The sequence below is a fragment of the Anopheles darlingi genome, chromosome 3, assembly GCF_943734745.1.
Source record: "Anopheles darlingi chromosome 3, idAnoDarlMG_H_01, whole genome shotgun sequence".
Lineage (NCBI taxonomy): Eukaryota > Metazoa > Arthropoda > Insecta > Diptera > Culicidae > Anopheles > Anopheles darlingi.
This window is the reverse complement of record NC_064875.1, coordinates 67,960,968-67,973,467: the sequence shown is the minus strand read 5'-3', so window position 1 is coordinate 67,973,467 and position 12,500 is coordinate 67,960,968. Positions and strand designations below refer to the sequence as shown.

Below are 12,500 nucleotides of genomic sequence, written 5' to 3'. Positions count from 1 at the left end.
AACGTGCAGCAATCTCAGCAGATGCATCAAATTCAGACCGTGCAGCTGCAGCAGCAACAGCCCCAGACCATACTTACCCAGCCAACGATCATCCAGCAACACATCATCCAGGAACCGGAGATGCGTGAGAGTGCTCGGATGCTAGTTATCTTGCAAAGCGGCGAGCAACGGCTGATCACATTTACGCTACCGAAGGAAAGCTGCACCGTGCAGGAACTGCTGGAGCAGGTGGGCGTGCAGTACTCACCGGAGAGCAACATCCAGTGTATTTCTAATCCGGGTGGAGATATCGATTACATCGTAACGGTCGGGATTAACATGCAGGAAACGAGTGAGGTGATCAAGCAGGCGGAACATACTATTAAAACGCAGGCCCTGCAGTTGCAACAGCAACAAATGCAAGAACAGCTCCAGCAACAGCAGCAGCTGCAGCAACAACAACAACCGCAGCAGCAACTGCAACTACAACAGCAGCAGCAGCAGCAACAACAGCAACAGCAGCTTCAGCAGCAGTTACTGCAACAACAACAGCAACAGCAGATGATGCCCTCGACGGTGGTTATGCAGCAGCAGTTTAATCCACAGCAATCGATGACGATTACTCTGCAAGCACAGCAGCCACAGCAACCGCAACAAACACAGCAACCTACAATGACTGTTACCTCCCAGCAACCGACCTTACGGTTCAATGATTCATTCCGGCAAACAATTGCCATGTCCACCGGTGGGACTTCACTGCGAACGCTAGACTCTAGTGCCGCCGTCAACACACCGGAAGCGGAGAGCGGAAAGCGTGAACCGCAGATGAAGCTGGTGAAAGGCTATCTAGCGTTGTGCGCCGCATGCGGTGCCACTAGCATAGATCATGCCAGGTGTCAGCGATGCAAGCGGGTGTTTATCGAAACGCCGCGCCGCATTCCGGAACAGGATAGCAATGTCCCGTCACCAAACCCTCCTCCGCTGATACCTACTTCCACTTCGACACCGTTGACCTACGTGAACCGCAAGCATGAACATCAGCAATACGGCAAGAAGCAGCATTCTATGAGCTTCATGTTGGCGATGCGGGGTCGCGGTGGGTCGCGCAGTGGCCGTGGTAGAACCCGGGCGGCTTCTAGCGCTACCGTCACACGATACCCCGACGCGGAACCAGTGGTCTTTACCCTCAGCAGTGACGACGAGGACTCAAACGCTAGTACTAGAACGAAAACATTCTTCAAGAATTCGATCACCAGCAGCTCAAAGGTAGGTGCTAACTTGTCTACCAGTTACGCGCATGGTTTCTGGGACAAAGAAATGCATTATTTCTAAGCAAATTATTTCTCTTTAATCATTCCAGCTGAATATAACCCCCCATGTCACCAGTGCGCGTGAACCGCTACCCTGTGAACCGGTCATCAGCGATACCGAACCAAAAATAGGTAAGTGGTGTTATTTCGATTCATATTTTTCCTGTTTTTTGAAGAAGTTGTCGATTCATTTTTATATTTAACATACTTTCGGAAATGTCGATTTTTATCGACTGTTGATCCAACCCAAAGTTTGTTATACAACTCTGAAACCGCGTAGGTGCATTGCTTAATGTTGAACCTCGCAACAGTCCTAATATGTTGTCAATATTTCCAATATTCCTAATATATAATAGGAATCGTTAAAGCAAAAGCGGTAAATTATCATAAATTTGTTGAATTTTGTTCGTTTGAAAAAAGAAAATGACGCGAGCGCCCTCTGGCGTGCTACGAAGGAACGAGAAGGTCAACCTTCTGCGTGTCTACCTATCTGCACGAACGCGACGACAGAAAATGTCAATTTTTGGCTGCACGGCGCAAGCAAAACTTTTTGTAATGGCGATTCCGGGAAAATTGCGGATCTTCGCGGTGATTTAGCGATGAATCTTGTACCTGGGCCACGCCGGCGTTCGTTCGGCCCGTAAGATCTAAATCGGGATAAAACCATCCCCGTTTAGCACGTGGCCCTTGAAGCCGCCCGTGTTTCTTCCGTCAAATCGTGCGTGCTGTGCGAGGTGGATTTTGTCTTGAGAGGAACAGAAAAGCGGATAAAAGCATCCGCGTCGCGTGTCGCGGTTGCTGAATTTAGGTTGCTTGATCGTTTGGAAAAAGTTGCGCAGGATCGGGTTGGGTCGCTTGTTAGCATGATCTCCACCAGAATGCGCGGTGATAGAAGTAAGGCCCGAGCAGGCACCGGCAAATTCTTCTACTATATCAGCTCTCTTGTTTTTTTGGCTCGTCCCTGTCTTTTTTCTCGCAGACAAGCCGAGGTTGGATGTAACCGACGTAAAGAACCTACCGGATGGCCAGATAACGCAACTCGACTGCACCACCATACGCGTGGGCTCGTTGAAGTATGAAGCCAACGAGAAAGTCACCATCTCCTCGAAGGGTCTACGGATTGTGGCACCGAACGTGAAGCGTCCCGAGGAATACGTTAGCCTGGATCTGCAGATGAACGAAATCGTGAAGGTGGTGGTACATTTCTCAAAGGCACTCAATATCATGTTCGTGTACACACTGCCCTCCTGTGGCACGTACGTCCGGCAGCATCTGCAGATGGAGCTGGGCGACGAAAAGCGTAAGTATCGGCAGCCTATCCACTGGTTCCTCCCGGTTTGAGCCGGACCCGGAGCGTGCGGGATGTAAATGTTTCTTTCGTTTCCGCTTCGGTTCCACAGTTCCCTACTTTAGCCCCATAAGCCGGGAGAACGAGACGCACAAGCGCATCACGCTGATGATGGAGCGTGTTAGTGAGGAATCGAAACAAATCATCAAAAACATCTTCATCGGGCATCAGATCGAGGAAATTACCGCACGGGATGCCAATGAGCTGCTGTTGCGCTGTTCGCCTCCCCGAACGGTCACATCGCCGGGTGGCCATGGGCGCAACAATGGGTTCGACAGCGATTCGATGCTGGATGTGACGGAGATTAGACGGATATTGGTGTATCCGCCCGGTACGGGCGGTATGTCGATCAACACGCAGGACTACATGTGCCTGGCGATCGACCAGTATCTGAACGATATTATCATTGACTTCTATCTGAAGTACCTGCGGCTGGAGCTGCTGAACGAGGAGGAGCGCAAGAGCGTCCATATCTTTAGTACGTTCTTCTACAACCGACTGACAATGGCACCGGCGCGGCAACGTGGCAACGGCAGTGGTGCCACCAACGGAGATAAGGATGTGCGGCAAACGGCGGCCCAAAAGCGTCACGCACGAGTCGCCAGCTGGACGAAACGGGAGAACATCTTCGAGCGTCAGTTCGTCGTGATACCGATCAACGAGCAGTCGCATTGGTTTCTGGCGATTGTATGCTTCCCCGGGCTGGACGGCCCCGTTTCCATGACTAGCAATGCTCCGGCCCAGATACGCAAATCGACATCAACGACGACAACGCCATCGTCGGCCAAGTCAACACCGGCGTCGTCGATGAAGCCCGTGAAATCGTCTACCAACATGACGCTCCAGATTGGCAACACGACGATTACGCCGGTGTCAAAGCGTGAACTGGAATCGATCACTCTCGGTGGCGACGATGAGTGTGAGCGTGATGAGGCGGAAGGGGATGAGAGTGAGTTGGCGAGCGAAGCGGATGAAGCGGAAGACGAGGAACCGACCGATGTACGGCCTGCCATTAAACAGTAAGTAAACCCGAACCTGCAACTTTTCCGACCACTGCGAGTACTAATCACCGGGAATCTGTACTCTCTTGTTCTGTCCACAGGCCGTGCATCCTGATATTCGATTCACTGACCGGTGCGTCAAGGAGCAGGGTAGTCGCGACACTGCGTGATTATCTGACGTGTGAGTATCGGGCAAAGATGCCCGGCAAACCGCCCAAGGTCTTCAACAAGCACAATATGCCCGGTCACTGTGTGAAGGTACCGCAGCAGAACAACTACACCGACTGCGGTCTATACCTGCTGCAGTATGTGGAACACTTTTTCCTGGTAAGCTTGAGTGTCGCTGAAAGCGAAATATTCCATTTCTTTCTTAATCCTTGTCTCTCTTCCTGTGTTTGTCTATTCTGCCTATAGAATCCTATTACGGATTATAATCTACCTATTAAGCAACTACAGGACTGGTTCGACACTATAACAGTAACGAAAAAGCGTGAAGACATTTCCAATTTACTGAAAGAGCTAGTTGGGAAACAGAATCCGGATGAACTGCCACTGCCGGCGATCGATTTCCCAACACTGAACGGTAGGTTTCGAGTTGGTCTGGGAGGTTATTGTGGTCCCACGGAACTAGTAACATGTATCTATGTCGTTCGTGTTTCCCTTCGATTACAGGTAAGCTTATTATCGACCCAGAGGAAGGTATGAATGAGCCCGAGTTCGAGGAGGAAGAGATGGACGAGGAAGAGATAGGCAAAGCAGCTGATGCATCGTCGGGTACGAGTGCGATCGCAAAGAAGGATAGCGGCAGCTCGGATATGGGGAACAGTTCAACACTGCTGAGTGGAACAGGCGTTAGTCTTATTAAACCGATCGGCGCAAAGCGGACATTTACAATCAGACGCACCGCTAGCCAAACTTATGCCAATCGAAATAACAGTAACAATGCCGCCAACTTTACCAGCGGATCATCCGAGATACAGCAGCTCGCAACGGGGACTGGTGTGAAGAGACCGCACGACGGTACCAGTAGTAAGCTACAGCAACAGCAGCAGCAGCAACAATCTTTAGACGGCATACCGAACAGACCGAAAGCACCCCGAATCAGTGATAGTCCCAATAAGATCATAACCTCCTAAACTAGTAAGCGTGCCTTTCCGTGCATGACTTAAAATACAGCAGTAATCGTATATAACTCTTCCTAATGTTACGATTTTGGTTGACGGTTGTTTCATTCATTCCTCGCTCGTTTGCGCAATTTGTAGCCGATGATTATTGTTTATGAACTCGCGGGAAACATTCTCGGCTTCTGTTGTGGTTCTATGGTTCGTAAACAAACGTACGTAAAAAGATTCATACATGGGCTAAGGCTCGGTCAGTTTCTGCCAGAGGGCGTCCCGGTAGTCGTCGTGCTTTTTAGGTTAGGAACAAGAGATTTAGGAAAACGGTCTTTGTCGTTTTCCTCAGTTTTACAAATGATTTATTCTTTCATTAGCTTGTGAACATGGGAGAATGCATTGAATCCTAGCTTAAGAATATGTTGAAATTGAAATTGAATTGTACTTGTGATCACCAAGGTGGAAATGGAAGCAGAAGAAGAAAGAGGAAGATGTTGGAAGAAGGACGAATGATTTGTAAATAAACAATATTGACCTTGAAATCCGTTTGCGATTAATACATGGCATGTCATTTCGACTAACCTTACTTATCTGTTCTCCGTTCCCGGCACTTTTTAAATCCCAATGATACTGCACCTGTGAACCGAATGCGGCTTCTCAGCGAATAGCTGAAAGAATCACCGAAAAACTACGAGGCTAAACTGGTTTGAGGTACCATTCTTCATTTAATGCTTTCCGCTGCTGAGCCAGTTTCCCCATGTATTGCTCAAATCTAGCACGTCCTACAAGCGCTCGCTCGAGCAATCCATATTTTAACTATACATGGCATGTACCGAAAGTATGACGTCACGGATCGGTTTGCCTCCCTCTGTGTATATACATGGAACAATTATCGCACCAACACCATCGAACGAAATTGCGCAAAAGTGTGCGTAAGTTGGGCAGAAGGAAAATTAAGCGCTGGGCCGACCGGTTGCTATGGTTACCAAGGGAAGATATTAAAAATAGATTACGTATTCGTGGTCGCATCCCCCTAGAGGGTTGGTGATGCCAGTTGTTTCATAATATTCTGCTACTGCTGTATCTTTTGGGTTTATAAATTTTGCATTGCACTTACATTAAGTTAGCTTTTGTGATTTTCTACGCATTGCCTTTGCTATTTAGCAAATTTGTTGTTTATAGTAATTTGTGTTTAAAATAGCTCCCGAACAAGTGATATTGACTCATAAACACTCTAAAAAAATATAAAATTTGTTTTCGATTTTACCTAAAATATTCACTGTTTCGATTCTTCTAGCCGCTATGCAGATCAATACTATACATGGGATTCGTACATGGATTGTTCACCTTAACCTCACTTTGGAAACTATCCATGGCATGTACGTGGGTAGTGACGTCATTGTTGTTCGGGGAGGCTGTTTGAAATTTTCAATTTTTTATAATATATTTTTGGATTTGTTGTTGGGACACGTTATAATATTTACGATGCCTGTAAAACAAGACTGATGTCGGATTATTAAAAAATAGTATGGAAATGTGAGTTTTGGGATAATGGTTTGGATGAAAAAGTCGCAGAAATAATTAAGAACAAGGGTTTAAGAGTTTGAAGTAATTAATGTTTATTACCATACTTAGTGACTCAATTTTCGCTAACAAACAACTGCTCACACTCGAGGGGGACGCAGTTCAAGGTTTAATTTTGCCGATAAAAGAAAACATTAAAGAAAGGCACTCCATGCGGTCTGCTGTCTCTTGAAATCTCTCGATCACTACAGCTTCAATTTGGGTGGCATGTCCCTGACCTACATTTCCAATGGTAAAAGCCTTTTTACAGCTTCTGTTTCAATCAATGTTCAAACACTCGTAACCACGGCCATGTGGCCGCCCGCTGTGGTTCACCGTACTGCTATCAATTATCACAAATCTTGTGGCCCAATCCCCGAATATTCTTTGTCTTTACTCTGCCGCCTGATCTGCGGGTTCGTCCTGCTGTTCTGTGCTTTCTTCCGTTGCCGCTTCCTGAACATCATCCGCGGCACCATCTTCCGGCTCATCTGCATCAACCTCATCATACTGTTCAGCGTCGGCAGTGTCGGCATCGAGCAGAAGTTGCTTTTTGTGTCTCAAAATCTCCCCGATAATGTCTGGAACGGAAGGAAATTTGTCGATAAGGAAATTTGCGATCCGATGCGATCTGTTTTCGCAACTCCTCAGTCAGTAATCGTAGCATTACCTTCCAGTAGCTCCTTCGAATCGATAAACTGACCAATCTCTCGCGCAACTTCCCGTGCCAACCAGGGCGTAATCTGACGCTCAAACTCCTCGCGATCCTTCTCGCTGTCCAGCTTATCGGCAGCGGCGACGACTTCGGGTACCAGCTCATCGATCCGTCCCTGCAGTAACTTGGCTGCTTTGATGCGTTCCTGCATTTCGCGATCCAGATCGAGCGTGATCTTGTCTTGCAGGAAACGACACTCGCGTTCCTTCTGGCGCTTCTGCTCCTCAAGCTCGAGCCGCCGCAGTTCGGCTAGTTCGGCCTCACGGAGGGCCAGAATCTTTTGCTGCTGTTGTCGCATCTCGGCGATCTCTTCCTCGTGCAGCACCTCAACCAGCGCCTGCTCGAGCGTCCGGCTAACGAGCACCTCGATGATCGGCTGCACCTCGATATCGAAGTCAAACAGCTCACCATCGAGGATCTCGGTGGCCGCGTCGCAACCGGTCTTGGCAGGGACGTACGGCGGTGACGGTGGCCGATGCAGGAACAGATCGGTCTGGCAGCCGGCATCGAGCTCGGGGGGATGCAGGAAAAGCTGTAGCGAAAAGCGGAAGAGAAACGAAATCTATATCCCGCTAACGAATTCCACTACGGGAGCCATCGGAGGGCCATACCTCTTCGAGATACTTTTCCGTTTGCACTGTCTCGTGACGCCGGCCGCGAACCGGGGGCGGTGTACCGATTATGCCGCGCTGATTGCGCGAAACGTACTTCTTGCGGAGCATCTGACGGCGGCGGGCTTCGGCCTCCTTCTGAGTACTGTCCCCATCGCCCTGAAAGGAGGAAGGACACATACGAGGTAATCGTATAAGTGACTTCGCGGAAAGAGGACTAGTTGTTAAACTGGCATGAGACTAAAGAGAAATTGAACTTTACTTCTACAAGATAGTCTAGTGAGGTTCAGGAGTCAAACAGAGCATGCAAGCAAGAGCTTGAATCATTTTTGTTTCTTCCAAACACTCCAATAAAAACTATTGAAATGTGCTGCAAATTAAGAGAATAAATGGAGCATGCAAGCAGTAAGGGATAATCTTGAAAGCGCAGGCAGTCTCTTTTTCCTAAAAACTCTTAAATACTTTAGCAATACTATAATTAATTAACAGAAAACATTATTAAAATGTGACGAATGAAATACTAAGCTAGAGTTCCTCATACAAAGAGATACTTTTACGTCCATTCTACGTCCTCTATTCTATGGACACTATCATCTAAGTTCAATGCTAAATGGTTCGATTGGAGCAATAAACGATGTTGCTCGATGATGAGAGTGTTTTAGTTAAAATTTAAAAAAAGTTTTAGTTAAAGGCGTTGCATTAAAGCTTTCCGAAATCCGATAATAATGATTATATGCTTGTTTCAGATAAAATTTGACTAAATATCATTATTGCAAAGTACAGATGCAATAGGAATTTGTTTTACAAAGTCACTTTCAAAACCCATGGAAAAAAGATGTTAAAAACGTTAAATTGGAATAGAAACGCTCAATGAGAGCCAATGATTTTTGAAGCAGATTTTTTGCTATAGTATTACTTTTCCTCTCAGTGAAGGTAAGATTTTTAGGGTTATCTGCTCGATTCAAATAATTAATGGCTCATAGTGTGATAAAATATGATCAATTATCATGCCCTTAAAATCATCTTGCAGATTTCCATCTAGGGAGAATATCTAGAAAATTTTCCTTTGCAGAACAATCCATAGCGATGAGATGAAAAAAATACCCTATACTGCAGGATAGCGACGAGACAGTGTGAGCGAAAGAGAGCGAAACATAGTGGAACAATAGCATGAGAAGCAGCTAATTCTTGTATCAGGCGGTTTGTTGCTGGCACAGGCATTTGGCGATGGCATCGTTTGCGAAGTACAAACGCGAACACAATTTACACAATGTACACAATGCAGCATATGAAGAATGTACAATAGAAAAACGAGAGCAAGAGAGAGAGAAAGAGGTAGAGCAGAAAAAATCGGAAGCGTGATTTATGTGTTTCTATCTGCGATCGCCGCCAGAGACAGAGAAAAAGAGATTGGGAGTGTGTTCCGGCGGGGAACACTCCAAAACTCACCTTTCCTGATAGAAGACCAGCGTAGCCGAAATATGGATTCCACCGGGGCATGTTGAGGCAGTGCCCATGTTCCGGCTTTTCTCCGGTTTTTTGGTTAGTTTGAAGAATTTTGTCAATTTTAAAAGGGATAGGGACGAGTAGAAAGATAGAGAAAGGAGACCAAAGAGAGAGAGATACACAGAGATGAGACGAATTGTCGAGGGCAACAATTAGATTGCCGCGTAGGAAGTAGGTGAAGTAGTAGCAGAAGTAGTGGATCCTCGTACAGAACAACGCAAAATATCAACCCTAACTAACCACTAACTACCATCGAAATGCGTAACAAACGAACTAAATTCACTTGAAATACGGAACAAAATGGGTTAATATAGTAGCTAGCGGTGGAAAGCTTGCTGGAAACTGGTCGCGAATATCCCTAAAACCTAAAGAAGGCTTTCACTACGGACACTGTGGTACCAGAAAGTGCGTACGAACTCCACCGCTGGTGGGGATTCTGGTGTGGTGGCCACTTACCAACTGCAGGTTACTGCTCGACGTATAATTACTGCCTCGCACGACGCGCCGATCGTGCATCACATTCTGGTAGCTGGCCCCACCACCTCCACCTCCTCCTTGCTGCTGCTGTTGCTGTTGCTGTTGCTGGTGCTGCTGCTGTATGTTGTGGTCACTGTGTGGAAGGCAAAGAGGTAAGCATTACCATTTCATATCATGCGAGGGCGGTGCTGGAAATGTAGGAAAACGAAAAGACGAAGAGTACATCCGTACGCAACCGATTACGCATCGCGGGCGGACCGGCCACGGTTCTCCATACACCATCCCCACTAATGGGCGTCAATTTGGAAAGGTGAATGATCCCGTTAAACCTCCTCGCGCTGCTATTCGGTCGTGCTAGGGGTTAATATCGACCTCCCTTCGCGATGAGAGAGAGAGAGAAAGTGGACGACGACGACGACGACCGGGATGAAAAAGCTTTGGGAAAATTCCGTCCACTTTTTTGTGATTTGGCACAGCGGATAGCAGCAGTGACCACATCCGGCTGGCCATAAACTTTACCACGGTTGTTACGAAATCATCGCTAGGGGTTGGTTTGCGGTTCTGTATTGATCGTTATGAAATGTGGTTTTTATACAAATTAATACGCAGTCTGACTGGAGCCCTTTTCCTTCGTACTCGAGAAGGCGATTATTGGTCATGCAGAGAGAGAGAGAGAGAGATGCTTATAACGATTTGTTTTCACAATAACCGAGACCGGGTAACGGTTAACCCATCTGGCTACGCTAGTGTGTTAACATTATAGATTAATTGAAGCAAAATTTTTGAAAATATTTTCCCAGCTTATGAAACAATGAATTTAAACGTATTGATTAGAGTTCGTTTAAAATGTTGTGCCAGTTGTATATGGTATTGTGTATGACTTGGCATCAACAAGAAAATTAGTGTTAGAGTACTAAACTACTTCTCTTATACTTTTATGTTATATTTGAACATAGTTCTATGTTTAGTAATTTGAACAAATTACTTTTAGGAACAAAAAATCGTTACTGCATCGACTTCCTCACCTCTTAAATACACAACTCCATCGACCATCGGTAGCTTGTTCCAGGAAGTTTGTTGTTACACAATAAGCTCCCAGCTAATGGGAAGCAATTCGAGTCTAGGGCTCCTCAAAAACGTTTACCATCAAATGGTGTTACTGTGCTGAGCCGCTCACTCCAGTAAACGCGACAATCAAACCCAAACTCAATCGATTCCCGGAATCGCGATAAGCGGAAGCCAAGTTAGAACTTTGCAGCGGCTTTATGACCAATTTCGGAAGAGCCCAACTACTGGAGCGCCTCGGTTGGAGACAATGTTTGGCCCAATAATAAGTATCGACTGTATGTCCGTCTAGATAAGAGCCCTCGTTTCGAATTTGTCACTCGTTCGTCCGATCCATGTAGTGATTAATGTATTGGACAGAGCTCTGAGGGTGGTCCCTATCCCGTATCTCTAATGATTCCTCCCCTACCCTACCCAATTGTCGAGCCGGTCTGTTATCCTACTGACCTACTGTGCCACTAGTCTTCGAACCCTCGGGGAACGGGGGGTGGAGCGCTTCAGCCAACCGGACAGACAATGCAATGACCTGGGCGAGCCGAGTGGGCTTCCGCACTCGGGCCATAAAAGTACCGCAGTAAAGCTAGCGTGAAGTAAGGCGATATGTTTATACAGAGGCTCGTGAGCGCCAAGGAACAGGGAACTCCAATTTAGAGAAGCATTTCATCCTCCATCCGCCCCAAACAGGCGTCTCCATTCCATTCCATTCCAGCCAGCGAGGCAGGCAGACAGGCCTCATTGATGACCTGAAAATGTGCCGATTAGCCGACCGAGGATGCACTCGGTGTTCGGCATTGTCATTAGCGTATCTCCGGTAGCGATCACGGTTGCAACGTGGTCGGGTTTTCGTTCGTTTCGCTCGCAGAAGCGACAAAAAAACCGGGCGCCTCCATTCGTTAGCGGTTATTTGTTTGCAAAACTTCGAGCCCAATTTCCGGAACTCAGCTCGGACATTCTATCGATCGCACCACAACACACACACACACACACGTGCGCGTACACACACACACAGACCGCCACCAAAATAGGCCACCGGTCGCACCTTGGCGGAAGGTTGTTTCGCTCCGTTTGTGTTTTTTTTTTGGTGAATGGAAGGAAGGAAGATTAATTATTGAAATCTAATCAACTCGTGCTCGTGCGCGACCCGCTTGCGGGGCGGTTCGGCCACAAACTGGACCCTTTCGGCGTTCCCTGGTGACCCATTTCTCTCGCTCTCCCTCTCCCGAAGCGCCGAAGGTTGTCGATAAAACCCAGGCCTAGGATAGGGGGGGTTGGGCTGCGAAGGTCGTTCTGCGCACCAGAAAGCCGCGGAATCGATGGACGAAAGTTGAGAGTAACGCTGACCGGCTAGCCGACCCATACACACACGTACAGTGTGCCGGTACAATTACCTTTGATACCTCAACCACGTCATGCTATGCGTTTTGCACGGAATGTAGTGAAGTAAATGTTGTTTTATGCAAATCAGTTTTAAAGCAGAAAGCCAGATCCAGAGAACCACTAAACCAGCAAAACAAAAACAATATTCTCAGACCTGGACCAGTGGGACCTGCAGCGAGGGTTCAAGTAAACGTCAAGTCCTTACTCCTTACACTAAATCATTAACGATTCCAGAGGCAACCGCCGGAAGGAGAGGGGTCTGGGGCTTAACCTTGGCGGTCGGTTTGGTTTGGTGGTGGTGTTTTAATGAAAAAACGGCAATTACCTTGCCACCGTCCGGCGGTGGTTGCCGTGGCCCCGGCCACCGATCGATTGTACTTCCGTCACCGTTTGGTTGCGTACCACCGGATCCTCGGCACCGCCGGTTCCACCG

At 47.4% G+C, this 12,500-nt stretch overlaps 2 protein-coding genes across 2 annotated transcripts in view; one reads left to right on the top strand and one right to left on the bottom strand.

Annotated features, from left to right (window-relative positions):
• Positions 1–4,782, top strand: part of LOC125954768 (uncharacterized) — a 7,835-nt gene extending 3,053 nt beyond the window's left edge. Inside the window, exons 1-7 of the mRNA XM_049685334.1 lie at positions 1–1,245; positions 1,340–1,421; positions 2,269–2,589; positions 2,690–3,656; positions 3,740–3,965; positions 4,053–4,221; positions 4,311–4,782. The exon at positions 1–1,245 is cut by the window's left edge and continues 3,053 nt beyond it. Coding sequence (XP_049541291.1) covers positions 1–1,245; positions 1,340–1,421; positions 2,269–2,589; positions 2,690–3,656; positions 3,740–3,965; positions 4,053–4,221; positions 4,311–4,774 — 3,474 coding nt within the window. The 3' untranslated portion in view covers positions 4,775–4,782. The remainder of the gene's footprint in view (positions 1,246–1,339; positions 1,422–2,268; positions 2,590–2,689; positions 3,657–3,739; positions 3,966–4,052; positions 4,222–4,310) is intronic.
• Positions 4,783–6,462: 1,680 nt separating this feature from the next.
• Positions 6,463–12,500, bottom strand: part of LOC125954795 (uncharacterized) — a 7,796-nt gene continuing 1,758 nt past the window's right edge. Inside the window, exons 2-6 of the mRNA XM_049685402.1 lie at positions 12,393–12,500; positions 9,605–9,758; positions 7,643–7,801; positions 6,987–7,563; positions 6,463–6,897 (exon numbers count right to left, since the gene is read on the bottom strand). The exon at positions 12,393–12,500 is cut by the window's right edge and continues 365 nt beyond it. Of these exons, the coding sequence (XP_049541359.1) occupies positions 6,710–6,897; positions 6,987–7,563; positions 7,643–7,801; positions 9,605–9,758; positions 12,393–12,500 (1,186 nt within the window). The 3' untranslated portion in view covers positions 6,463–6,709. The remainder of the gene's footprint in view (positions 6,898–6,986; positions 7,564–7,642; positions 7,802–9,604; positions 9,759–12,392) is intronic.